The following is a 27,216-nucleotide window of genomic DNA, read 5'->3' as shown; positions in this document are numbered from 1 at the left end:
GTATGTCATCAGACAAATGTTTCCTAAAACTGGCTGAAAGTTTGTCAGTGTGTTAGCTTTTCAGAGAACTTAAAAGTCTGTTTATCATAATCTTTCAAATGCTCAAAAAAATAATGGGTAATAATGAAATGGCCTTTAATTTTGTAAATTAAGTGCAGTACTTTTCGTAAGGAGGACAATAACAGTGGAAACATTAAGGCAGCTGAAAAATATTTCATTATTGAAAAATGCATTAAAAAATTTTAAAGAGGGGCAATAATAGCATTTTTGCCTTTTTTTAAGAACCGGCTGCTGTTTCATCAATATCCAATGACAAAAGAAAATAAACAAAAATGTTATTTGATTTTAAAATAACTATTTTTAAAATAAATATTAAATCAAATAACATGTTTGTTTATTTTTTATGTTGGATTTTCATCAAGTAACAGGTTCATCCTTCGATTAATATCCATTGAATACGATTTAATGTTTTAATATGTAATTAAGAACCTTGTGTCATCTCCAATGTTTTTTATTACTATTTATTTTTTCTAATAACTATTTTTTAATTAACATTATAAATTGTTATTTGAAATAAATGATTTCCAATGAAATATTGGAAATATTTGAAAGATATTTATCAGTATCTTAAAAATAAAAGTTTATTTCTTTTAAAAACTCAGTGTGAAGTAAAAATAAATAAATAAATTATGCAGATCTCATGAGGAATAAGTAGCGTGTAACCACTCCACAGAAAAAAAGGATTTGTCATGACATTTCCTTGGATGGATCAAAGGAAACAATAGTAAAATCTTGAAGCATCACAAAGTGCAAAGTTAATTATAAAGTAAAAATAGATGTGATTAAATTCCTTATTAATTATTTAAAATATAAACACATGAAATAATATTAATGTATAAAAATAAATATTAAAGTAAATATATGAAGATACTAAATATGTAAAGGTACTATGAAATAAATCACAATTCATAAGGTAATAATAATAATAATTGGGTGCATATTTATAGACACATTGAACAGAGATGAAAAAAAATGGAGATTTTTATTCGCTTATTAATTAGTATTATTAAAAATTCAACTGAGTAGAATTGTTCTTGTAAAAAAAAAAAAATCCATTATTATTAAAATAAATTGGTTGGAGAATTTTTTTAAGTGGTTTGGAAATTTATTAAAAATGTCAGTGGAAGTGGTAATAGGACCCTTCTGAATAAGTTAAGTAATTGTGTAAAGTTACAAAAAAAAATAATAAAAATTCTATTATCTGGTGTGATAGAGGTAGATATTTTTACTTTTTAAGAATAAGTAACTATTCTTTTTAGCAAAGATGTTGAAATTAATTTCCTGAAATTTTAGAAATTACACTTAAAAAAAGAATTAATTAAAAACCACCTGAATAAGGGATTAGGTTTAGTTCATAAGAGAAAGTTTTAGCGTCTATCAGAAATATAATAGTTTACAATTGATATATTGAATGTATTTTTAATATCTTTATACAAGTTATTAACAGTTTTAAATTTAGAATTTGTAAAATGTAATTTTCAGAATTGACTTTTATAATGCTGAAAGTTTATGTATTAAAAAACTGGTTTCAGTGTTATATAAGTTAGTAGCAAGTTTATTTTTACTTAATTTTTTATTATTATTACCATTCTTATATTAACTCGTTTTTTGACTATGTGTGTGAGGTATGTATGTGAAATTCATGGTACGGAACCTTTCAGTTGAATTTTTATGCACTTCCACTTATCCATTCGCTCCGAAATTTTGATACTGGTTTGCTCCTGATGACACCCATTTTATCAGTTTTTTCAAGTCGCTAAGATGTGTTAATTAACTTAAACTTAAACTAGCGTCACACACTAGCTGATAATACAGTTTATTCAAGAATCATTTACAAATTATGATACTGTTACTCTTTTGTGAACAGTCTTTGATCACGCTCATATTTAAATATTTCAGTCTGTGATTGAAATATTTACTTGAAAAATAGTCCTTTTATAATTCTTATAGCCTAACAGTAAAAATCTGCTATTCTTTCTTATATTAACGTTTACTTTTGAACAGTAATATGGCATATTCATAACGTTTTTAGATTTTCCAGGTCGTAATTTATTTCATTATTATACAAATGGTTAATGAACATTTTGAAAATGAAAATTTCGTAACCAAATTAAATTACAGTTATAGAAATTTTCACTTAGCTATTTTTTCTTTTCAGATAAAATTTAGCTTAAATTGAGCTCATGTCAAAGTACAAATCTCTGCTCACCACTCTTTAGGCCATTCATCACGTATTTAAAAAAATTGGCAAAACATCAAATTTTTAATTTGAAGCTATGACTTTCACATAATCTTACGTATACCATCAAAGCTTGTCAAATCCATTCTGAGATACTATCCTAAAGTTATTTTTTACCTTTTAGCGTGTTTAATTTAAGAGTGTTGTTTTAAACATTTTTTTTACCTATTTTTTATTTTCTACTTTTTAGTACATTTAATATAAGAGTGGTTTTTAAAAAGCTTTTCTTATATATATATTTTTTTTACTTTACGAGTTTATACTCTAATAATTTTAATTTAAGTATAAATTTTTATAATAGAAATTATACAAATTTTGAATATCCATTTTTTGCATTTATCCTTATTTTAATGGTCTCTGATTCCAAAATTGCAAAAAAAATAGGGCATAAATTTTTTATATACATAAATATTATGTATTTGTGTCTGTTTTGTTTAGGCTGTTTTATACAGTAATATGTAAGTAATTATGAGAAATTTGTTTGGTGATTTTGTTATAACAGTCATTGATGGTATTGATTTTTTATAAAAATTGGACAAAAAGGTGGGTTAGTTCCCTTTTAACCCATAACTGCTGTTTCAAGATACATTTTCATGAGAATTTCAGTAGAGAAAATTTGAAAAGAAACTTTTTTGTTATAGTAAAAGCAATTAAATTTTAATCAATCAGAGGACACAACCCCCTTTTGAGTTCAAGATGGAAGGTGGGATATTAAAAAGGTTTTTTTTTATAATTTCATTATGTGAAATTCACTTGAATGGCCTGAGTAAGCAAAAAATCATAGTTTTATAATCTGTAAAGATCTAGTAAAGCTGCCTCAGATGTTTTTCTACAAAATAAACAAATAAAAATAAAAACAAAATAAAAAATTAACAAAAATCTCCTAAATGTAATTTTACTTTTCAGTATTTGGACAACATCTCCAGATTTTGAGTCGACTTTAGCAGTGCTCAATATTACGGCGACAATGTAGGGCTCACCGATGATTCACCACAATAGATAAATGCTTTTTTTATAGTCACTATATTTTCTTATAAAAAAAATTTTTCAGTATGACTGTGGTAATGGTATTTTGCATTACTGCACTGTCAAGCATTAGTTCGCATTTCCCTTCAAGTGCATTCCTTAATTTGGGTGTGTGCTCAGTGTCTGGATCCATGATGTATTTCCTTATAATAGGAAGAAGAGTTTCATATTTTCTGATCAGAACATGCACATCTTTTTTGTATCTCTATATCACCAAATATTCATTTATCTCAGTTCCTTGCCATTAATTGCATTTCCGATGCCCAATTTTAGCTTCATCGATTCCTACAACCCCTCCTCTTATGTGAATTTTTGTAAAAAAAAAAGTAGAAGGAAATTTTTCTGAATCAACTCCTTTGATTAACACTGTAACAGGTGATTTTTTTTTCATTTAACTCATATATCAACTCTAAATTTAGGAATTTTTTTTTTCTCTTTTGAAAAGGGCAAAACATAGCCCTTTTCCCAAATGAAAATTTTATTATCATTTAATGCAATGCTACAAGAAATTATTAATTCGATTGTGCTTACTGCTTTTTTAAAATGTTTTTCTCTTTTCTGTTCATTAAGTTTTAACATATACATTGTTTCATCAGGTTATACAGATTAAAAAAAAAAATCGTTTAATTTAGAGTAGACCAACTTAATCTTTAATTGTCAATTAAAACTAATTAATATAATCTGATGGTGGAATTGAAAATCCAAAAGTTCATTAATTTTTAATTTATATTATACTATTTTTTTTTATCTGATCATTATTTTCAAATCTAGTCAGATAAAAGCTGTTGTGTAGTTAATATAATGTGATTTTCAATTTCTTCAGATTGTATTAATAAATTACAAGTTGAAATTATTACTTAAGAATGAGTCCTAAATTCTTTAGCTAAAATTTTTTTGTTGCATACTTACTTGATAAAGCAAAATTATTTTTCGAAAACAATTGTAACAGAAAACATACAAAAAGCATTAACTACAATTTTATTATATCCCTGAATGCTGGAAGAGAAGGTTGGAATTAACTACAGCTAGGAATTCACAATTGGTGTGCCAGGTTTTTTTTTGTCTTTTAAATATGATTTACATTTAAAAAAAAAAAATAAGAGATTGATTAGTTAATTTATTTGTGTTTTGCAGGATTCAGAGAAATATGTAGAAAGATTGTTAGAATTATTTAACCAATTTAGCCTTCTAGTTAAAGAAGCATTTAATGATGATCCGAGGTTCCTTACTGCAAGAGATAAAGCTTATAAACAAGTAGTGAATGATACCACTGTCTTCCGATTAGAACTGCCTGCTAAACAGGTAATAAATTATTTTTATTATAATGTCTGTGTTTTTTTATAAAATGTAAACTAAAATGCCCTGTAAATTGCTTAAAAATTTATCTTTAAGTAATGTCTGTAATGTAGTGGTTCTATTACAGTTTTTCCATGAATGATTGTTTTTGTCAGTTATGTTGCATTTATTTTTAAATGAATTTTTTATTTATTCATTATTTTATAAGTATTTTCATGTAAGAAAAAAGGAACCATCTGAGTCTTGAGTAAGATTATAAACTGGATCGCCTTATAATATGATAATTTTGCAAAATCTAGAACTTCTCTGGAAGATAGAATTTTGAGAAATTAAGGGTTTGTTGTAAGGATATAATGTAATATGTGAAAAATGCAAGCTATCTTCCTAAAGATCAATGAAGTTAAGCGACACTGAGTCCAGCTGTTTTGAAATAACTGCATGCTTTTGTCAAATTGTATAGAACACTTGTCTTAACAGCCAGATCAGGATCAAAAGCATAGGCATAACCACAACGGGGCAGGCTCATTTAGTGAAATGAAAAATTATAGGTCAATATCAATTAGGTTATAATAGTAATGGGTGGCAAGAAAGCATGCTTGAATCATGGCGGATGTGCTGTCTGGTGAACGAGTGGGGAACTGGTGGTTCAAGGTCTGTGGTAAAACTTGAAGATTATATAATGTTCAAGGTTGGATTTAGTGGGAAAGTTCTGGTACTTTCTGTTCTCTACTTAAACACTGCAATCAGTGCGAGTGAGACAGTTGAGTTGATGCATTTGAGCTAGTTCAGACCGCAATCCCATAACAGTAGCAATCTAAAATTGATATAAACTTTTTTAACATGAAAGGCATGTATCTATATCATTTTCATTTGAGTTGATGAGTTGCAAAACCATCTAATTAAAGCAACCTAAAATGTTCAGAAAATGTGAAGACTGTTTTTTGTTTGTAATAATAGTTATTTTGATGTTGTCTTTATTATTGAAATTAAAAAAAAATCATACAATACTAAATAAGGAAATAATAACAAGAATACCACACTTCAATAATTTTAAATAATGATTGAAAATTGTAATTAGCCACTTTTGCAGTAGTTTTGCTTAATTTGATGATTTTGAATTTCGAAATTGTTAATTTTGTGACTAGCTGCTTCTGCTAGTTGCAAATAATAAAACAAATTTGTACAAAATATTAAAGGTTTATTAAATAATAAAAAAAACCATTAAAAGTTCGATAGCTAGTAAGTAGTGAATGGTTCAAATTCATAGTAGCCCAATTTTTCTTTTGATGAAGTTCAATCATTACAAAAGTTATTATGTTAAATAGAACACAATCTTACACAAAAATTTCTAACCTCAAATCAGAACCATGTTGGTTCACATTAATACATTCTGTACACAGCCACAGCCTGTTAGATTTGACCATTCCACCAGTTCTTTTATTTATTTTCTACTTATTCTACTAGTATACTTTTGTAGAAAAAATTTGCTTTTGTAAATTTGAATAAATGAAAATTAGATGGTTTTAGAAAAATTAGCTTAAGAACAATTTTCAAAAACATAAACATTTTTTTACTCATTTTAAAAATGTGCTATATCTTTGCAGAAAAATAATGTATGGAGACAATAAAAAAGCATGTTTAAGCTTGAAGTTTCTAGTAGAGAATCCATTCAGAAGCTTAAATTCTTAGTTGCTTTAATCATTTTGGGAAGTGTAGTAGTAGTTATTTATTTTCTTTTAGGGAGGTAGAAGAGGACGCAATCAGATAAAAGTAGTAGCGAAAATGATAGCGATGGAGAAGAGAAATCAAAGTAGAAAGTTGGCGAAGAATCAAGTGGATCTTCGTTACCATCTGAGTCTGGTGTATAGGATCAAACATATTTTGATAGTTATGTGTGTCATTGGCTTGGATGTTCGTTTAGTACGACTTCATCTCAAAAAAACGGAAATTTAAAAAAACTGTTGGTCACAAACTCCAAGTTAAGACTTTGCTAAGGATGCTGTGCTATTAAAAAGAAAATTCAAATACAGTTGGTTGGCAGAGTATGCTCCTTGGCTGGCAAATACAAAAATATTGAAGGGTGTGTTTTTCATTTACTGTGTGTTGTTTTCAGCAACTAATGTGCATGATGTTTTGGGTTCTTTCATAGTGAGGCCCTGTACTCGCTTTAAAGATGTGCATGAATTCATGAAATCTCACATGCCATCCCAGTGGCACAAATCGGCAGCCACAGCAGCAAAATGTTTTGTTGAAAATATACCTGTCGATGTACAGCTAATGTCTGTCCACCAACAAGAAATAGAAGCCAACAAGAAAATTGTTGCATCAGTAATTTTGAATGTAATGTTTTGTGGTACACACGACCTACTTTTGAGGGGCAAAGAAGATCATGAAGGTGTTTTTGACTCAAAATTGTTGCTGGTGATGACATTTTAAAAGAGCACATAGAAAAGAGTGCAAAGAATGCCACTTATTTGTCACCACTAATTTAAAATGAAATAATTGGCCTATGTGGCGACGTCATTAGAGACAACATCACTGCCGATGTAAAGAAAACATGTGTTTACAGTATCCTGTTAAACCAGAGCAGTGACATATCAGTGAAAGAGCAACTTTCCATTGGGGTTTAATTATTTGACAAACAAAGATGATGGTTTGTGAGGAATTTCTAGGTTTTGTAGAGTTGACTGACATGGATGCAAAATCTATACCATATGCAATTAACAGCTTTGTAGAAAAGGTAGGCCTTGATCCAGTAAAGTGCATCGGATAAGAATATAATTGGTGTTCCTGTATGGGAGGAAAGAATGGTGATGAACAGAAAATTATTCGAGAAAAGTATACGAGAATGTTATACTTTCATTGTACTAGTCACATACTGAACTTAGTTCTAAACAATATAAACGAAATAGTCACCACAATAAAAGAAATAATTTCTGAGAATCGGCTCTTCGATGAAAATGCATACCAAACATATACAAATGCTCTGTGAAACCCGTTGGTCTGAAAAATATAAAAGTATCATCACATTCAAGAAACATTATGTGTAAATCGTTGTGGTGCTTGAAAAACTATCAACAGACTGTACTCGTAACAATGCAACAAGAAAAGGTGCTTTTCAGATGCATTGCACTGCTACAAAATCAAAATTCATTGTTAGTGTTTGTCTCATAGCAAAGTATTCAACACTTCTGCAACTGATGGTAAATGTTCTTCAGTCAGCAAGTGTGGACTTAGTTCAGTGTGCAAATCACATAAAAAAAATCATCAGACATCATGAGAAAACACCATGGAAATCCGGTTGTAGAGAGTGAAAATGTTATAGCCAAGGCTGAAACTGTCGCTGAGCTTCTTGGAACAGATTTCAACATGCCGTGAGGCGTAAATCAGCAGAAACATGTGAATCCTCCAGCTCAGACCCCTAGCCAGTTTTGCAGATCACTGATATTCCGTACATAGATTCATTAATAATGTCTCTGGAACAGCATTTTTTTGAGAACTTGCCTGTATCCTTATTGCTTACGTTGCACCCTCATATAATGCTTGATATGTGTGAGGATTTTTTTAAAAAACTACAAGTTTTTGTAGTTACTACAATTTGAATGATTTTCAAATTAATATTTTTGTACAAACTTATATTGTTGTAATTCTCATTGATTTGAGCATGTAGAATGGGGTTTTTATACACAATTTTTATCAACTTTTCTACAAGCAAGACATTTTTCTCTTTTTTAAAAAAAAACTTGTCTTAAAAACCTTAAATGTTAGGTGCAATAAAAGTACCTAATATAGACAGCAGAATAAATTCACAGGCAGCAATTTTAATCATTGCAAATAAACTTGTAACAAATTCACTAAACGTTCTCACTGATCTGATCAGGAACATTATCTGCCATATACATAGACACTTGCAAATTTACACAACAAATTTTTTTGCTGCATGAATATTTTGCACTGGTTTGTGGAAGCCTTAACTTATGGCCAAATAATAGTTTGTAGAACTGTCCTAGGGTTTAACTGACAGTGGTTGGTTTAACTGATCTTTAAAATTTTATGTAATTTTATAAGGGATGGGTGAAACCTAATGCCATGGTGAGTCCACTAGTGGACAGTGGTGAGCCATCACTTTCTAATAGATGAAACCAAATGATCTGCTCATATGTAGCTCACATTAAAGCGCAACCAGCATTAAAGCGCAGTTTCTCGAACCAGCATGTTAATTGATATGAGGAATGATCAAGATCTACTGCTTTGCTAGCCATCAGAGCTCATCTCCTTTTCTTATCTCTAAATATACAATTACCTCCAGTACCTCTTGTCACTCAACGTTATTTCCCCCCCCCCTTTTTTTTCCTACACCCCTATACTGGGTCTACACTTAAGTATTGCTCAGTACAGGAGAGTGTCCTGAAAACTCAAATGGCCCTTCCTGCCCACTGACTGTGTGTTTGGCAAGACAGGTCAGGCTGCTGGTTGGATCTTTTATTTTCTTTTACTTGCCCACTCTAGTGGGGAATATGTCATTTCTGGACTCCTCCACTGGTTTGGATCTTTTCATTCATTTCCAACTGTCAGTGGTGATCCCTTTGGATCCTGAAAAGCCCAAGTATCAAGAGTCTCCTCACTTCCTCGTTGCCGCCCACCTGGGCAAGCCGACGACTCCATGAGGGGCTTTCTCTCATCCCTGCGCCTCCATCTCTTTCCGCTGCATAATATTGGAAATAAACCCTGCTATTCGTGTGTACTTGCTCTGACCGAATTACATTTTCTGAACTGCATTGTCTGCTGTAAGCAGGCCAACACCTTTCTGGACTTCTTGTCTCTCTGTTGACCACCTATGACATCTAAATGCTATGTGGTCAGGGGTATTGATATCCCCACAATATGGGCACTCATCCCTTTCAGCTATCTGTCTCCCATGCAGATACATCTTGAATCTGTCGTGTCAGGTCAGCAAATTGGTCAACCAATAATGATTTCCCCAAATTCTCTCCTGACCCACGGTTTCACCATCTTGATAAGGAAATGCATCCAGCGTCCAATTGAGAACGCATCCCACTTTGTCTGCCATTCTGATATCATATCTTCCCAGCTGTGTTCTTTGACACTTCCTCCACCAGTCTTATCCGCATCTGGACCAGTTGTTATCATGGAAATCCCCGTAACCATGAGTATGGCTTCCAGAGACAGATGTAGGCGGATGCCACCCTAAGGGCCATCTGCCTCTGTATGCCCTCCAAACTTGCAGTGTCTGTCGACCTCTGTCGCACTTCCCCAAACTGGTGCACCATACAGTATCATAGAATTTGCCACATGTGAAAACAATTTTCTCTTACCTGATTGAGGTCCATTCACATTTGCTAACAATCCGCTGACACCTAACCATCTTACTACCTTTTTACTGGTCTCTTGTATGTGCCTTCTGAAAGTCTTCCTCTTGCTTATCCATATCCCAGATACTTCACTTCAGCAATGTGCTGTACTAGGCAATCACCTAATTTGATTGGTACCGATCCTATCTGTCTTTTATCGGTCATTAACACCACACATGTTTTGTTTCTGAAGGCTGGAGTTCTTTTTCTGTCATGCATTCTAATATCATCCATATTGCTTTGTTTCCTGCTACGACCACCTCTTCCTTTGTCCTGGAACTGATACCAGGGACAAGTTGTCGGCAAATGCAACTGGTACTACTCCCGTCGGGAACTCTAACTTTAGTATCTCATCATAAACTAAGCACCAAATCAGTGGCCCCAGGGCAGAGCCTGGGGGAACTCTCTCCTTGTTAACAGATGAGGTATCTATCTTGAAAATATCTCTGGATCATTCTTTTTTGATTACCTTCAAACACACATTCACAAAGTGCCACAAAGATAGAATCCCAGCTTAGCGAATTGAACGCATTTCTCATGTCTAGCATTATGACCGCCAGTATGTTACGTGTTCTCCATGTTCCTGTTGCTGTCTCACTCGATGTCTGCATAACCTCCCCAACCACATCGTTGGTCGAATGCCCGGTTCTAAAGCGGCTGTGTTGGTGTTCACTTAATCCTCAATGGCTTTATATACTGATCCGGAGCCTGGCTTCCAACATCATTTCACAAGGTTTGCAGAAGTTGTTAATCAATCATGTAGGTCTGTACAATCGTGGTGTATCTTCAGCTACCAGCTTCCAGATCAGTACCAACCTCGCCCTTTTTCAGTCTGTTGGTATGTGTTCATTTATCAGCATATGATTCATTACACCTGGAAGTTCGACTGGAGCCAGATTCATCAGCAAATTCACTACGTCCATTGGTATTCCATCAGGGCCGGGACTCTTGTGAAGTTTCATTTTCCTCCCAGCACCTAAGAGATCACTCACAGTGAACAACTCAAGTCCATCTGCTTGAATATCTTCTCTTCGTGATTCTCTTCCTTCCGGGAACAGATACCTGAGGCAGTCTTGAACATGCCTCTCCGACAACGCTTGTCTCTTTCAAAATTTGCCAGTAACAATTTGAAAACCCCAGGGATCTTTGTCTACACTGGCACATAACTTCCTCCAGCAGTTTTCTTTTGCTTGTTTAATTGCCCTTTTCTCTAGCCTTAATGACAGACTTATAGGCCACATATTAAGACATCCTGGAATAGTTGCTTTAATATTGGAGGCACGGTTAGAGAGAAAAAATTGTGCATGCAGGCAACATTTGGAATATGTAAAACAAATTGTTAAGGATGTAGGATGTAAGGGCATACTGAAATGAAACAACTAGCGCTATATAGGGAATCTTGGAGAGCTGCATCAAACCAGTCAAATGACTGAAGACAAAAAAAAAACCCTGTGATTGTAAAAAAAACTTTTACAATAATAATTCAACGATAATAAAAATAAAAAAAAATGAAAAAAATTATTAGAGAAATAAAATTGTATATACTTTTAAAAATATGTAAATGTAATTTAATAGGCATTATATGTGTGTATATGTAATAGATTTCATGAAACATCTGGTTATTTAATATTAATTGAAAATTAAAATTTAGAATCTTAATATTTTTGGATTTTCTTAGCAAATTCTTATAAAAATTGAATATTTATTTAAAAAAAAATAATTTTATTTAATTATTTGACAAAAAAATAAAATAAATTTTTGAATTGTATTCAATTTAAAGTGATTGTTGAAATTTTTTTTTTCGCTTGTGCGTAATATGCACAACATTTCTGGTGTGTATTTCAGATTTCTGGTGTGTCATATAAATCAAAGTTAATAATAATTAAACTATTCCATTTAGTGAACTCCTGTGTACCGGTTACAAATATTAATTTTGACCTTATGGTGTAGAATAATCAGTTTTTATTATTGGATTATTTGGTAAATAAATTATTTAAAGAGTAATCAAGAGACTTTTACTCTATGCTAATATTTCAGGTAAGATTGTTGAATTAATAGTCGTATAAATATTTGATATTAATAAAAACTAATATTTTATCAATCGTGTAACTGTCCACTTTTATTAAAGAATTGGAGGATCGTATCTCACTTTCAAATGAAATAAGTTTAAATGAACTGCAGCAAAAATGTGTATATATAATTTAATAGATGTACAAGGAAGTCATGTATTGTCCACTTCAGATCTTTTGTTTTAATGTTAATGTTTTTAAATTTTTCTGTATCCGCTGATGATTAATAAAAGAATATTTTGATTAAAAATCAAAATGTGCATCTTGTTTTAGATTTTTTATCTAATACAATTGTTGACCATTTTTCTTTGGTATTTGGTATTTGATACCAAAGATACAATGCCAAGATAGCTCGATCTTTGTAATTAAACATAACATAAACTACTATATTAAGGATTTTGTTTGTATTATTTTGTTGTAGAGTACAGCAATGAAAAGTCAGCCGGAATCAAAGTGTCCTGAATTACTTGCAAATTACTGTGATATGTTATTGAGGAAAACACCTCTTAGTAAACGTTTAACGTCTGATGAAATAGAAAGCAAATTAAAAGATGTTGTAAGTAAATTTTTATTTATTTTAATTTTAATGTAAAATATTTATTGTTTTAGTGGACAGATTAAATTTGACTGATTCTTAGGGATTGATTTGTGTCATAAATAATCGTTTCCAACAAGGGTTTCTTCTACTTATTCCCCGTTACGTGTTGAACTCATAAAGAGTTTGGGCAATTACATCACATAACAAGGAAATTATGAACAGATTGCTTTAGATCTGACTGGATAGGATGATTTAGCTATATCCTTCTCTTGAGATTACAACCATCTGACTTCAGTCTCTAGATTATATTTAATATTCTAGCCTCAGTCTGCTTTTTGGCAATTATTTATCTAGTTTTCCCCCTTAATTTAGTTCCTGTCATTTTATTATAAAGTGCTGTTATTATAAAGTGCTTCTGCTAGTACTGTTTTGACTGTTCAGCATTACTGGCTTAGTTCCCTTTTGACAAGAGGTCTTTAACTTTTCTGGAACACTCTAGTGTAATTAGGGGCATTGGGATACTGTTTTCCGAGTTTTTTGTCAGCGATTCAATTAAAAATATACTTTATTTTTAGATTTTTATTTTTTTTATGTTCAAGCACTCTCAAAACGCTGAAGAATCAGTGTACTCCAATTTAAATCAACATTCTTATATCTAATTTCTTTTGCGTTTTTCTTTTTCTATCATTAATTAAAATGTCTAAAACAATGTTACTAATCTATGTCCCAGCCTATTATTTCTAGTTTAATTGTATTTGCTTATTCTGTCAATTTCAAACAGTTTTATCGGTCAGTTTTACTTCAGTTTATTGTCTGATTAAGCAACTAGACAATACATTTAAGAATTTTAAGTCTTTTTGACATATGCGATATGTTACAACAAGCTGTCATATGTTGCTGTCATGACAGCGTGTCGGGTGCTGTCATGTGGTTAGTCATATTTGGCATGTTTCTTACTATTAGTTAAGACACTGTTCACTATTCTCTTTGTTTCACTTCAAGTAAACAACTTTTTGCTCAATCTGACGAAGAAAAATTATTTTGTTATCAATATTTTCCAGTATATTTTATCCATTCAAACATAATAAGCTTCATTTGTTTTAGTTATCATAAATATTTTAACTTGTTTCAGTTTACCAGTTTTTAGTGGATTATTTTTTTGGTATATGTAGTTAATTTAACCATTTAAATTGAGTTTCAGATGTTTATTTTTGTATAAGTGATATTTAAATTTAAACTGGAGTTATTTTGTTTATTATGCGATAAACTGAGTAGAATCCTTCTTGTACTTTTATAAGTTGAGAAGCTTTCTAATGCTATATCATTTAATTATAACAGTATGCATATGTTAGATGCTTGTTACATTATGGTTTATTTCTTTGGAGATCATCTAGTAATGCGGGAAAAGTTTTCTGGCTGCAGAAATGGTTTATTCAATTATGTCAGTGTTGAACCAAGAGTTATATATAGAAGTGTTTTAAGGTAAACAGGATTTTAATGTTTATCTTCCTTTAATATTAGAATCAAGATTACAAGAGCATTTAATAATGTTTTTTTGCTAGCCATAAAATCACTTCCCCTAGAATAAGCTTTCAATTATCTAATTTACCAGAAAACATTAAGAAATTAGAAAAGCTAAATGAATTTAACCAAACCTTGCCGAGCAGTTGCTGAAAATGAAATTTTATCACCTTAATGAATTCTTAATGTGTATTCTGTACATAAACCACTTATTGTGTAATGCTGCATTAATAAGGAATTATTATTTGTTACGTTATTGTTTTTGTATTGTGTTTTATTATGTATATCATATATATATTTAATCGTATTTTTAGTATTAATTCTAATAACGTATGCCACCCAAAAGTTCCTGAAAATTTTGCTTAACTCATGAAGGAGCACTAGTACAATCAAACACTGCTAGTAGCAGTGACATTCTTTGCAGTTAGCACTTTAGCGATTTTCATCTTAGTAAACGTGTTTGTTGTTGGCGGGAAGTTTTTCATTGTCACATCTACTTTTGATTGCGATATTGCAAATACTGATCTGAGAGAACAATTTATCTGTATCAAGTTCTTTTTTAAACTTGATAAAACTACCATAGAAATGAGCAACATTTTAATGCAAGCACTCAATAACAATGCTTTATCTCACTTATGACTGGCCTAAATGTTTTAAAAATGGCTGAATATCTGTCTATGATGAATGTTTATGATGACCATCTACCGGCATTATACCATAAGATGTCATTGTTGTTTGTAATGTGATTGTAGACAGACCATCAATCTGATATCTATAACATTGTGGAATTATCGTATGACATGTCAGCAGATTTTTACACGATAATTGAACATGAGAAGAATTCCAGCAAAGTTCATGGGGTGGATTCTGAGTGACGAACAGTAACAGCATCATTTAAACAGTTTCAGTGAACTGTGGTTAGGTTAGGTTCAACTGAAGAACTGCATTGAACTTACCCAAATTTCCTTTTTAAGGTTGTCAAAGATGATGAAAGTTGGACTTACGGATACAACCCTGAAACTAAGTAGCAATCATCTCAGTGGAAGAGCTCATCTTCATATTGGCTAAAGAAAGTTTGTCAAGTCAAGAATAACATCAAACCCTTGTTAATCTGTTTCTTTGATATCAGTAGGTTTTATTTACAAGGAATTCATTCTTCCTGGTTGGGCAATTCATTAAGGGAGATTATAAGAAGGAAACATCCAGAAAGTAGTATATGAATGAATGGGCCACATACTGCTTTTATCATACAGCAGTATTTGGCAAAAAACAATATTGCAGTTGTTCCTCATCCACTTCAATATTTCAACTTGGCTTTGTGTGACCTCTTTCCCAAGTTGAAAGTTAAAATTTTGACACGGTATAGTAGATTCAAATGAAATCACAGTGATGCTGAACACACTCTTCAAAAAAAAATTCAGAATGCATTCTATTTGTGACAGAAGTGCTAGGATTGACAAGCTCACAAGGAGACTACTTTGAAGATAATTGTGATGAATATTATCCAGGAGTGTTGCGATTGTATATAGTGTTATATTTCAGGAACTGTTGAGTTACAGCTTGTACTTTTTAATGTGTTTTTTTTTGTAATTTTAGACAAAATTTTATTTTATTTTCAGAACGGGTAATGATGAGAATCAAACGCTCTACTTCTTATTATTTTAACAATCATAATCTCTTCTATGGTCAAGTGAAATTCTCCTAAGTTAGTATTTGGAGATATACATTTTTTAACTTTCCTTGGAAGTTTTCTGAAGAATTTTGACATTATATTAAGCTGAAAAGCTTTACAGAGATTAATAATAAACCTTATACCATTTTTGTTGGTTCTGTTATGTCCTGGATATTCACCAACTATATTTCTAAAATTTCTTTCTCTGCATATTTGTACATTGAAATAGCCCAAGAGTATGTTTTAATATTTAACTTAAGAATTTTATACATTTCTTCTTCTAAAATATCCGAGAATTCTACTTTTTGTGGATTTTTTCTATTGTCTTCATTTATGGGAGCGTGATAATTGATGAGGGCATAATTTTTGTTTTTACATTTAATTGTAAAAAGAGACAGCCTTTCAGAACTAGATCTGAGTTCTAGTACATTATCTTATATTGTCTTTACGTAAAAAGTGGTACCTAATAATGGCATACTTTTCATAATCTTGGTTGCATGTTTACCTGTAAAGATTTTTCATATCCGTTCATTTTTATTTAAAAACCTGGTTTCTTGTACTGCTAAAATTGGATTTCATTTTTGTCTAAAGGTATTTATAATTCTTTTTGTTTTCCAACTTTTAATAAGGAATTTATGTATGTTTATTGTACCAAAGAAGTATTTCTTTTTAAATTTTAAACTTGAAGGATTCTAAGAATGCTCCTACTCATCCTGATTGGAGATGTTGGGACTTCCCAGAACCCTAGGTCCCGATGCAATGCATGACACAATGTAAATTCCTCATTTGAGTTACTGCTTGGGGTATTACTTTCTTTTAGCATACTTTCCATTCTGCAGTTGAAATTGTAAGTTATGAAAGATGGAAATAAATTCCAAGCTAAGATCATATAGTTGGTCCAAAATTCTCCACGTTTTGATTAGAAACTAGGTCTAACCTATCCAGCAGCACCACATGGAGGCAATTATAATCATTTGCTCTTACCGGAATCTATAGAGTCTTTGATAAATGATTTTTTCAGAAATGAAGGCTCATTTGCCATTACACATATTTATTTATTTTTAAATTTTATTTCAGCTTTTGGTTTTAAAATATGTTCAGAATAAAGATGTGTTCATGAGGTTTCATAAAGCTCATTTAACCAGGAGACTTATATTAGATACTTCAGCTGATTCTGAAAAAGAAGAAAATATGGTTGAGTGGTTGAGAGAAGTTGGTATGCCTGCTGATTATGTAAATAAATTAGCTAGAATGTTTCAAGATGTTAAAGTGAGTGAAGATTTAAATCAACAATTTAAAGAAACATACAGAAGTAGTAAAGGAAGTATAGCAGGTGGGTTTTTTTATGTATTACTTCATTTATTGTTCCATTAGTTAAACTGTTTTTAACTATCTACAGTTAAGGTTAGTTAACTGTCTGCATTGTCTCTCACTCGCTCTCTCTCTCTCTCTCTCACACACACACATACACTACATTCTATTACATGCAATAAGTCTCTTAGTACTTTTAGAAGTTGCATATATAGAATGTTTACCGTAAAAATACTATATGGCTTCACTTTCCAGAATGAAAACTGCCATAGTTTATCAATAAGATCTTGCTTTATAATACAAGAGTTGTATTATAAATCCATAACCTTATCTGTAAATACTTTATAGATAGGTTGGAATTTATTATCTTTTAAAGGGCCCTGTACCTCTTTGCTTTCAGGGTGGCATTTTTCATCTTTGCATAAGTTATAAGCAATTAGAAATTGTGCTTTTTTATTTAAGATTAATGACCTAAGTCTGTTAGGGACTCTATGTTCATGTTTGTTGTAAAAAATGAGCAATAGTCTAAATAAAAAAGAAATCTTTAAAGAAATGGCTAATGATTGTTAGTGCCACTGTCTTGTCTGTGACTAGGACATATTCTTTGTTACAAAAACATATAACTAAAAAAATTGTTAACTTTAATTGAATGCTACAGTTGCATTTAACGAGTTGTCACACTTAAAAACTCATGTGACACCTCCCCTGGACCCGACAACATTCATCTCAGTATGCTCTCACACCTTCCTGATTCAGCCTTACAATACGTATTATGTACTTTTAAAGATTTATTCTTCACACAAGTCTCCCCATCGGTTTGGTCAGAAACCATTGTCATACCGGTACTTAAACCTTGTAAAGATAAATCATATCCCTCAAGCTACCGCACAAGCATTTTATGGAGAGAATGGTGAACTACAGGCTTACATGTTTGTAGAGAGACATGGCCTTTTATCTCCAGAACAGTGTGGTTTCCGCCAACGAAGATCTTCCATTGACCATTTAGTGTCATTGGAAGCAGCTATTCAAAATGCTTTCCTACTTCGCAAGTGTCTTGTCGCTGTCTTCTTTGATATCAGGAATGACATAACCTGGTGATGTGATATTCTAAATCCCTTAAAGAATGGGTAATCAAGGGCAATATGCTTGCTTTTATTAGGGGTTTCTTAAATTATCGAACTTTCTGTGCTCGTGTTTTGGAGATTCTTTATAAGGTAGCATCACCTTGGAGATTGGAGTGCCTCAAGGAAGTGTGTTTAGTGCCACCTTATTTTCTATAGCCATCAACATATTACTAAATGTGTGCAGCTACATGTTTCATGTTCTTTATTTGTTGATGATTTTTCAATATATACTACATCCTGTTCAACAGCCACAGCAGAGAGACTATTACAGAACACTATATCTCGCCGTGAAGCTTGGTCCAAGGTTACCGGCTTCACCTTTTCACCTGTAAAAACAAAATGTATAGTCTTTTCTCGCCTGTGAGACCCTTTCATTCCAAAAATTTTCCTCAATGGAGCATTAATTTCTGTTTCTCCTGATGTTAATTTTTTAGGTTTATTTTTTTATAGCCGTCTAATGTGGGTCAAACACATCAAACAATTAAAAATGAAATGTTCCAAACTTCTAGATAAGCTGCGAGTCCTTAGCAACACCAGTTGGGGAGCCGGTTAGTCATGTATGTTGCGTTTTTAATATTCCTTAGTCCGTTCCCATTTAGATTATGGTTGTGTCGCTTACTATGTTAGATGTCATACATCATGCTTTTCTTTGTCTTGCTTCAGGTGCTTTTAGATCAAGCCCTGTCACTAGCATACTTGTTGAGTGCGGTGAATCATCACTTTGGGTTAGACATGACCAGCTTCTAACATCTTACTTTGCCCATCTTAAAGGGCAATTGAATCATTTTAATGCAGGCTTTTAATGCAGTCCTTGCAAATCCTTATTTACAAAGGTATGAAGACCATCCACATTATACTTCATCTATCGGTGTTCTACCCAGTGTTTTTACATCTTATAAATCTCGACTTGTTTTCTATTTTTCCAGTTATTCATGTTCATATCCTCCATGGAGAATCAATTTTATAAATTTTATGTTAGACCTTATGATATACAATAAAGAATCAATACTACTTATCATCTTTCAGAAAGTGTTTTACCATATTCTCTCCAAGACAAACCCGGACACAATAGTCTACACGGATGGATTGAAACAGAATGATACCATTGGATGCACATTTGTTGTTAATGACAGAATAAGGAAATTTATAATACAATAAGGAAATTTTTGACCAGGTGTTTTTTCTTAAGGCTTACTGTTTATACTTGGATATTTGATTTACTGTAGTGTATATCAGCTCTTCATACTATTTGCCGTGTAGCAGTTGGAAGTTTTGTGTGGTTTATGTGTAAAAATCTAAAAATTCAGTAGTAATTTTCAAGAAGAAAATCACTAGATAATATGAAGAAAAAACAAGTATCTTTTTATTATCGATAATAAAAAAGGGGTCATGCACTTAAATACAAAGTTACTTATTATTACCAGGTGTGTAAATATGAAACCAGAGTTTGGCCGTAGATGGCCCTATCTGTCAATGTTGTTATCGTCAAACCGCATCATTGGCGCCATTTTGTTTCTTTGACAGCTGACAAAGATTTTTAACTCACAGCAATACAAATTTGATACAATAGCATAGTTTTAATTAGCGTTGAACAAGTCGAGTTTTGTACCTACAAACTACGATTTACAGACACCATTGATTTTTTGTTACCATTTAAAGAAAACTGCAGCAGAATCACATCGAATGCTTGTTGAAGCTTACAGTGACTAAATCACAGTACTTTGAGTGATTTAAAATAAAAAAAATTCAAAAATGGTGATTTTGACGTGAGAAATGAAGAACGTAGAAGACGATTGAAGACAGTGAATTGGAAGCATTGTTGGATGAGGATGACACTCAAATGCAACAACAACTTGTGGATCAATTAAATGTAACATGAGAAGCTGTCTCCATACGTTTGAAAACCACAGAAAGACCCAAAAGATGGGAAAATGGGTTCCACATGAATTGTATGAAAGACAGCAAGAAAACCGAAAAACCACTTGCGAAATGCTGCTCACCAGGTACAAAAGAAAGTCATTTCTCCATCGAATTGTGACAGGTGATGAAAAGTGGATATATTTTCAGAATCCTAAGCGTAGAAGATCATGGGTAATTCCAGGCGAACCATCGACATAGATTTCAAGGCCAAATCGGTATGGAAAGAAGACAATGCTTTGTGTTTGGTGGATCAGAAAGGTATGATCTATTATGAGCTGCTAAAACCTGGTGATACCGTTAATACTGAATGCTACTGACAACAAATTATTGATTTGAATCAAGCATTGCGTGAAAAACGACCAGAAATTAAAATAACGTCCTCTTAAATTAACCTCTGATTGTAAAAATAAATTTACAATAAATATAATTCAATAATGACAATAAAAAAAAATGTGTAAAAATATCAGAAGTTATTAATGAAATAAGATTTATTATACTTTTCATTTTATAAAAATGTGTGTATGTAATTTAATAGGCATACATGGAAGTCATGTGGTGGCCACATTAAATTTTTGTAAATGCACGCTAACCAGTGGCGTGGCAGCTTTTTAATTCCTCTCAGGTGATTATCTTTGTTGAGGTGTTACATTTCCTGGGTCATGGCAGCTGATTGATAACTCTTTTGAACTGCTAAAACTGAATTCCGTGGAGCGGTTGTTTTAGCTTTGGAAGGAGATCAAACTCCAGTGGACTCGAACCAGACTTGTGTGGTGAATGGCGGAGCATTTCTCAAACATAATTGACAAAAGTATCAGTGATGGAATTTACGATATGCAGGCATACACTGTCATTAAAAATTAACACGCTGCTGTTGATTTTGTTCTGGATGCAGTTTTTTGAATTTTTATTAGCAAAATTATTGAATAAGTTATAAGTAGCAATCGCACTATCACTGTGCGCACAGCATCCATAGCAATAATATCCTCTATTTTAAACGAAAATCATCATTTGCTTCACTTTTGACTGCTTGTGACATTTGTATGGTCTCAGGGAATGTTGAATCTTTTGAGCACTGCATTGTGATGTCGGTGTGGGTTATTCACATATTTGTATTTTATTGTAGTCATTATATTATTTTCAGTATTGGATTTAAGAACTGTTTGCTTTCCCTTTCATAACATGTAGACAGTTCTCGGGCATTTTTAAGGCTTGTTTGGTTGGTGTGGTACCCATCATGCCGCAATTTATTTTTTGTCCAAATCTGTTGAAATGCAGTGTATTGTGGTATGTTGTGTAAATACACTGATGGAATTGTCTACCAAGGTATTTGCATTAGAGGCATTCTGACAGATCCAAAACAGATGACTGTGTTGTATTAAATTAGAGGGTCTGAAAGATGACATTCGGTAAAGCCCATCAGGGCTAGGAATGGAGGGGGTGGTGTGGTGACCGGAATTGTTACAAGGTTTGTCTTACCGTATGGGGGTTAGGATGCAGTTTTTGTATTCCAGTTTCATTTTCAGTTTCTCTCACCATCATGCGACAGTCGTCATCGATCACTGTGGTGACTATAGAGATGCTTATATTGTTCGTAGCAGTAGAGGGTCAGGTAGAGTACAACTCATCGCTCATCTGGTGTATTTTTTCTGTCCTTTTCTGCTTCGATGCTGTATAATACTGTGATCTACAGTTTCATCACTGTACGCTTCCTGTAACCATTGATAAATTATTCAAACGGTATCACCTTTTAAAGTTTCTATTTTAATGTATGGTGTGTCACACAACTTTGTTTTGTGATCCGAATTCATTTCTACCTTGTCTTCAAATTGCACTGACATTGTTACACACTTAATAGAACCTGAACATGTTATGGTCTGCTTCATGAAACTTCAGGCCGTACAGTGCCAGTTGTCGTGAGTCGCTCTGTTTCTTTGTTTTTGGGCATTATATTTGTTCATTGCATTATTTTTGGGTTGATATACATACTTTACAGTTATTATAGTTTTTTTGTGGTGTCACTAAAATTAATATAATTGGAGGTCCATATTTAAGAATACTTAGAAAATTATTTGATCTGCATGTTAGGTTCACTGTATATCTTGGTTAGACATATGTTTTGATATAATGAACATCATATCAAAACATATGTCTAACATAATATACCATTATGTTGTATATAAGTATACATATATATGCATATACAAGTATAACTTTATGTCAACATATATACCTTTATTCCAGCCTTCTAGATCACTAGACTCTCAGAGAAAAATATGTTTATATCATTGTATGGCCACTTTAAAATAAGTTGTTTTAATTGAACTACTCTTATATACATTTGTACTGGATTATATGAAACTGCATATTAGGCTGTTGTTGATTTAAATTGTAGTATTCTTGTTTGTTACTAGCTTTTTACTAATGCTGTACCTCATCATTTAGATGTAGTAATTTAGTTAACTGATATATATGATTAGTAATGTTAATGTATCTTTGTGTTTATTTGTATGAGTATGCAATCTTTACTAAAAAAGAGAACATTCACTTATTCTTAAAAAAAATAACAGTAACCACCTCTATTGAACTAGACAACAGAAGTGTTTTCTTACTTCAGCTTATGAGAAAAGGCCTTATTATGCTTTAATTGCTATTTTTAATAGATTACTGAACTATTTAAAAATATTTTCTTATCAATTTATTTAAATTACAATTAAAAGATTTTCTTTTATAGAAATTACGTTTTTATAAAATTTTAAATAATACTGAATAACTTTGTACCCAATCTTTTTTTTGTCATATTTTCTTGTTAAATTTCAGTTATTGTTAGTTTTAAATGTAGTTCTGTACTTTTAAACAAATTTTTTTATTTTACGGTTACAGTATAGTTAATTTTTGTTGTATCTACAAATGTCGACGGTGAGCATAGTCGGACACGTATTCTGTACATCAAAACAGTGGTGGCCTTGAAAGGCAACAATGAAAATTATATGATCGTGTCTTTATAATTAAACAAAGTTTATTCAAAAGTATATAATATACATGCTATTTATACCACCAGTAATGCAAATACAACCTTAATAAATAAATAAGTAAAACTAAACTGTTTCTACTTATAATAGGCCACAATTTTACATCAAAAACTCATGTACATGTAACATTGATATAGATATAAAATACATAAATTAAATAAAATATTTAAAAATATCTACAAAGATGTAAAATGCAATATACTCAATAAAATTCAAAATATTCAAATTCATTTTTTTGTTGTCTTCAGTCATTTGACTGGTTTGATGCAGCTCTCCAAGATTCCCAAAGATCTAGTGCTAGCTCTCCAAGATCTAGTGCTAGTCGTTTCATTTCAGTACGCCCCCTACATCCTACATCCCTAAAAATGTGTTTTACATATTCCAAATGTTGCCTGCCTGCACAATTTTTCCCCTCTACCTGTCCCTCCATTATTAAAGCGACTACTCCAGGATGTTGTAATATGTGGCTTATAAGTATGTCTATTCTTTTAACTATATTTTTCTAAATGCTTCTTTCTTCATCTATTTTCCGCAACATCTCTTCATTTGTCACTTTATCCACCCATCTGATTTTTAACATTCTCCTATAACACCACAGTTCAAAAGCTTCTAATCTTTTCTTCTCAGGTACTCTGATCGTCCAAGTTTCACTTTCATATAAAGCTACGCTCCAAACATATACTTTCAAAAATCTTTTCCTGACGTTTAAATTAATTTTTGATGTGAACAAATTATATTTCTGACTGAAGGCTCGTTTCGCCTGTGCTGTTCAGCATTTTATATTGCTCCTGCTTCGTCCATCTTTAGTAATTCTACTTCCCAAATAACAAAATTCTTCTACCTCCATAATCTTTTCTCTTCCTACTTTTACATTTAGTGGTCCATCTTCATTAGTTCTACTACATTTCATTGGTTTCATTTTGTTCTTGTTTATTTTCATGTGGTAGTTCTTGCAGCGACTTCATCCATGCCGTTCATTGTTTTTTCACCTTGTTACTCCAGATCTAAATTGTTCTTTAACATCATTAACTGCTAGTTTTATATAAAGATTAAATAGTAATGGGGATAGGGAACGTCCGTGTTGGACTCCCTTTTTTATTATGGCTTCTTTCTTATGTTCTTCAATTATTACTGTTGCTGTTTGGTTGATGTAAATGTTAGCAATCGTTATCCTATCTCTGTATTTGGACCCTAATTCTTTAAAATGCTCAACATTTTATTCCAGTGTATGTTATCTAATGCCTTTTCTAGATTTACAAATGCCAAGTATATTGGTTTGTTTTTCTTTAATCTTCCATCTACTATTAATCTGAGAGCTAAAATTGCTTCCGTTGTCCCTATACATTTCCGAAACCAAATTGGTATTCTCCTTTCCCTTCTTCCACTCTCTTCTCAATTCTTCTGTACAGATTTCTAGTTAAGATATTTGATGCATGACTAGTTAAGATAACTGTTCTGTATTCTTCAAAATTCATTCACAAAAATGAATTAGTTTGTTGCGACATATATATAATTTGACATTGTATTCTTTGCACTTTTTCCGTGCAGCCTTACCATATTGTACACAATGAATTTGATTAGTGTTAATTTCAAGAAAATGTTGCCTTCCATTGTACTGGACTTCAAGTAGCACCTGAGAAGATACTTTTGAACTCAGTTGCCCGTCTGTTGGTCAATCTATTGAGTACGTTTCAAGGTATGACCGTATGACTAATTTGGTAAAAGTCAACAGCTCCAGATTGTTTCTTCCCCTTTTATCTTGTTAGTTAGTAGATAAATAACTGTTTGTTGTTTATCAAAGTGTTTTGGTGAAATGCAATCATTGGCTGATACCACTTAGAAGTGATTATGAGACATCACTTTAGACAGGACTTCATTATGCACGTCTTCTTCCAACACCTGATACATCCTTCTACATGATTGAAGATCATAACCCGAAATAAACAAGATAGCTATAAAAAGCCTTAAAGCACTTCTTGATAATTTAAAAGTCCGATTACCCTATTTTACAGAAAATTGAATTGAATATTGAAAGATTTTATCAGTTACTTCATCATCGAAAAACTTATTGAATAAATCCATCGGGGATTTATCGTTGCTGAAAAAATCTGGATGAGTGAACTCCATATGAAATTTATCTTCAATGTCACAGTTTTTCTATTGTCATGAGAGAATTTTATATATTTGTTTTTATTTGGATGGATGGACCATTTTCTTTGCAATCGTTGGAGATGAAGGAACTGAAGATGAAAATGTACTAGGCTTTGGGGATTCATTATTATTGGTAGATACAAGAGACAAAATCAAAGTCGTCTTCGTAATCATTTCTTTTTTCTATTTGGCTGAAATTGTTTTGCAAACTAATTCAGCACCAGTTTGAAGGTGATTTCCTGAAAGATGATTGATATCTCTCCGCCTGGTTCATCTTTATCATCACTGTTTCCATCAGTTCGAAAATAGTTTCCTGGGGGTTCTATGTAAACAGTAGCATCAAAAGTACAATCTTCTTCTTCCAGTATATTTGTAATTTCTTCCGATATCAATCTAAACAAAATAATGACCCAAAAGTGTTAAAATATTTACTTCTTGTCAACAAAGCTCCCTATTGATAGATATAGACATTCAAGTTTTACTTGCCAATAAAAAGAAAAATCCCATATATTTCTCACTAACAATTTATATAAAAGTAATAAGAAATATTTTTAAACATGTCATAAAAGAAAAAACTTAGTTAAAAATGCACAAGTAGATGAAAATATGTATTTACATAGGTTTGCTTGCCACGGTGTGGAATTCACGAGGTCGATTAAGCAAAGATCACATACAAGTTTTCCATGTACAGGAAATGTTCTAAGTGTAATAAAGAAAAGAGGTACCAACCTACGATACAAAAACATCGTACTACTATTTTACAATATATTAATTTGAATAAAACAAAAATTACAACATATAGACAAATGTCTACAGTGGACGTAAACGAGTTAAACAAATTTTAAAAAGCCTGACTTTTTACATCCTTTCAGTGTGTACATAAATATGTGCTCAAATAATTTTCATTGATGTCCTTTGAATTCTGATTTATTGTGTAATTATTTTTATTATTTATTTTATATATATTCATTATTATTATTTATTTTTATATTATTTTTATCTTCTTATATTTACCTTAGCATTATTTCATTTGTTTGTATTTCAAATATTCATATGTATTTTAATACATCTATTTTTTTTATTTTTATAATAATTAATTGTGTATTTTGTGATACTGCTTTAATGAAGGTTTTATCACGGTTTCATTTGATCCGTGTGTGCAAATGCTGAGCCAGTTCCTTATTTTAATTTGTGAAATAGCATATCTAGGCATTTCTGTTAATGTATAATTATGTATTGATCAAAATAACAGTCTATTTATTATTTATATAATTCATCATTGTGGTGAGTTTTTAATTTTCTGCGATTAACTTTTTCTGTAGGATTTTGTGTTTGTTATTTAATTATTTCATTACGTCTTTAAAAATCTTTAGTAATGATTTTATCTATTTTTAAAATTTTAACTTTTACATTAATAAAATGTGATTTATTTTTCAATTTTTCTTCAGTGATTTTTTTTGTTGAAAATTATTGTTTTTGTTAATCCTTTCTCTTGCTTTTTTAATTTGTTCAGTATTTTATATTGTGTATATTTTAGAACCACCACAATATATATTTTTTTATCGCTTTTTTAAAATGTATTTTTCTAAATTAATCATTATTCTGCTTTTCTATTTTTGATAATTTGTATTTAATTTCTTAAAATTACGATTCAATTTGTATAATTTTTTTTTCTGTTTTATTTTCAAACTAGAAAGATAGTTTAGAAATAATAATTTTGTAGTAAAATTATATTTTTAAAAATCATTGTTGTATTACTGTTTTTATTTATATAACAAATATTTTTAGTCTCAGATTTTTTTCAAGAATTGCTTAAAAAATTGGTGATATAAGTTATTTTTGAAAATAAACACAAGTTTATTGGGTACACAGATTCAACATGATTCAT

General features: G+C 31.4%; 1 protein-coding gene across 1 annotated transcript in view; it reads left to right on the top strand.

Moving 5' to 3' along the window:
- Cul5 (cullin 5) overlaps positions 1-27,216 on the top strand; it is a 92,086-nt gene that overhangs the window by 34,355 nt on the left and 30,515 nt on the right. The window contains exons 8-10 of the mRNA XM_075370699.1: positions 4,460-4,627; positions 12,484-12,618; positions 16,871-17,126. Coding sequence (XP_075226814.1) covers positions 4,460-4,627; positions 12,484-12,618; positions 16,871-17,126 — 559 coding nt within the window. The remainder of the gene's footprint in view (positions 1-4,459; positions 4,628-12,483; positions 12,619-16,870; positions 17,127-27,216) is intronic.

This window comes from Lycorma delicatula, chromosome 7, assembly GCF_047948215.1.
Source record: "Lycorma delicatula isolate Av1 chromosome 7, ASM4794821v1, whole genome shotgun sequence".
Classification (NCBI taxonomy): Eukaryota; Metazoa; Arthropoda; class Insecta; order Hemiptera; family Fulgoridae; genus Lycorma; species Lycorma delicatula.
Note: the sequence above shows the minus strand (reverse complement) of the source record. Positions and strands in the feature narration are given on the sequence as shown.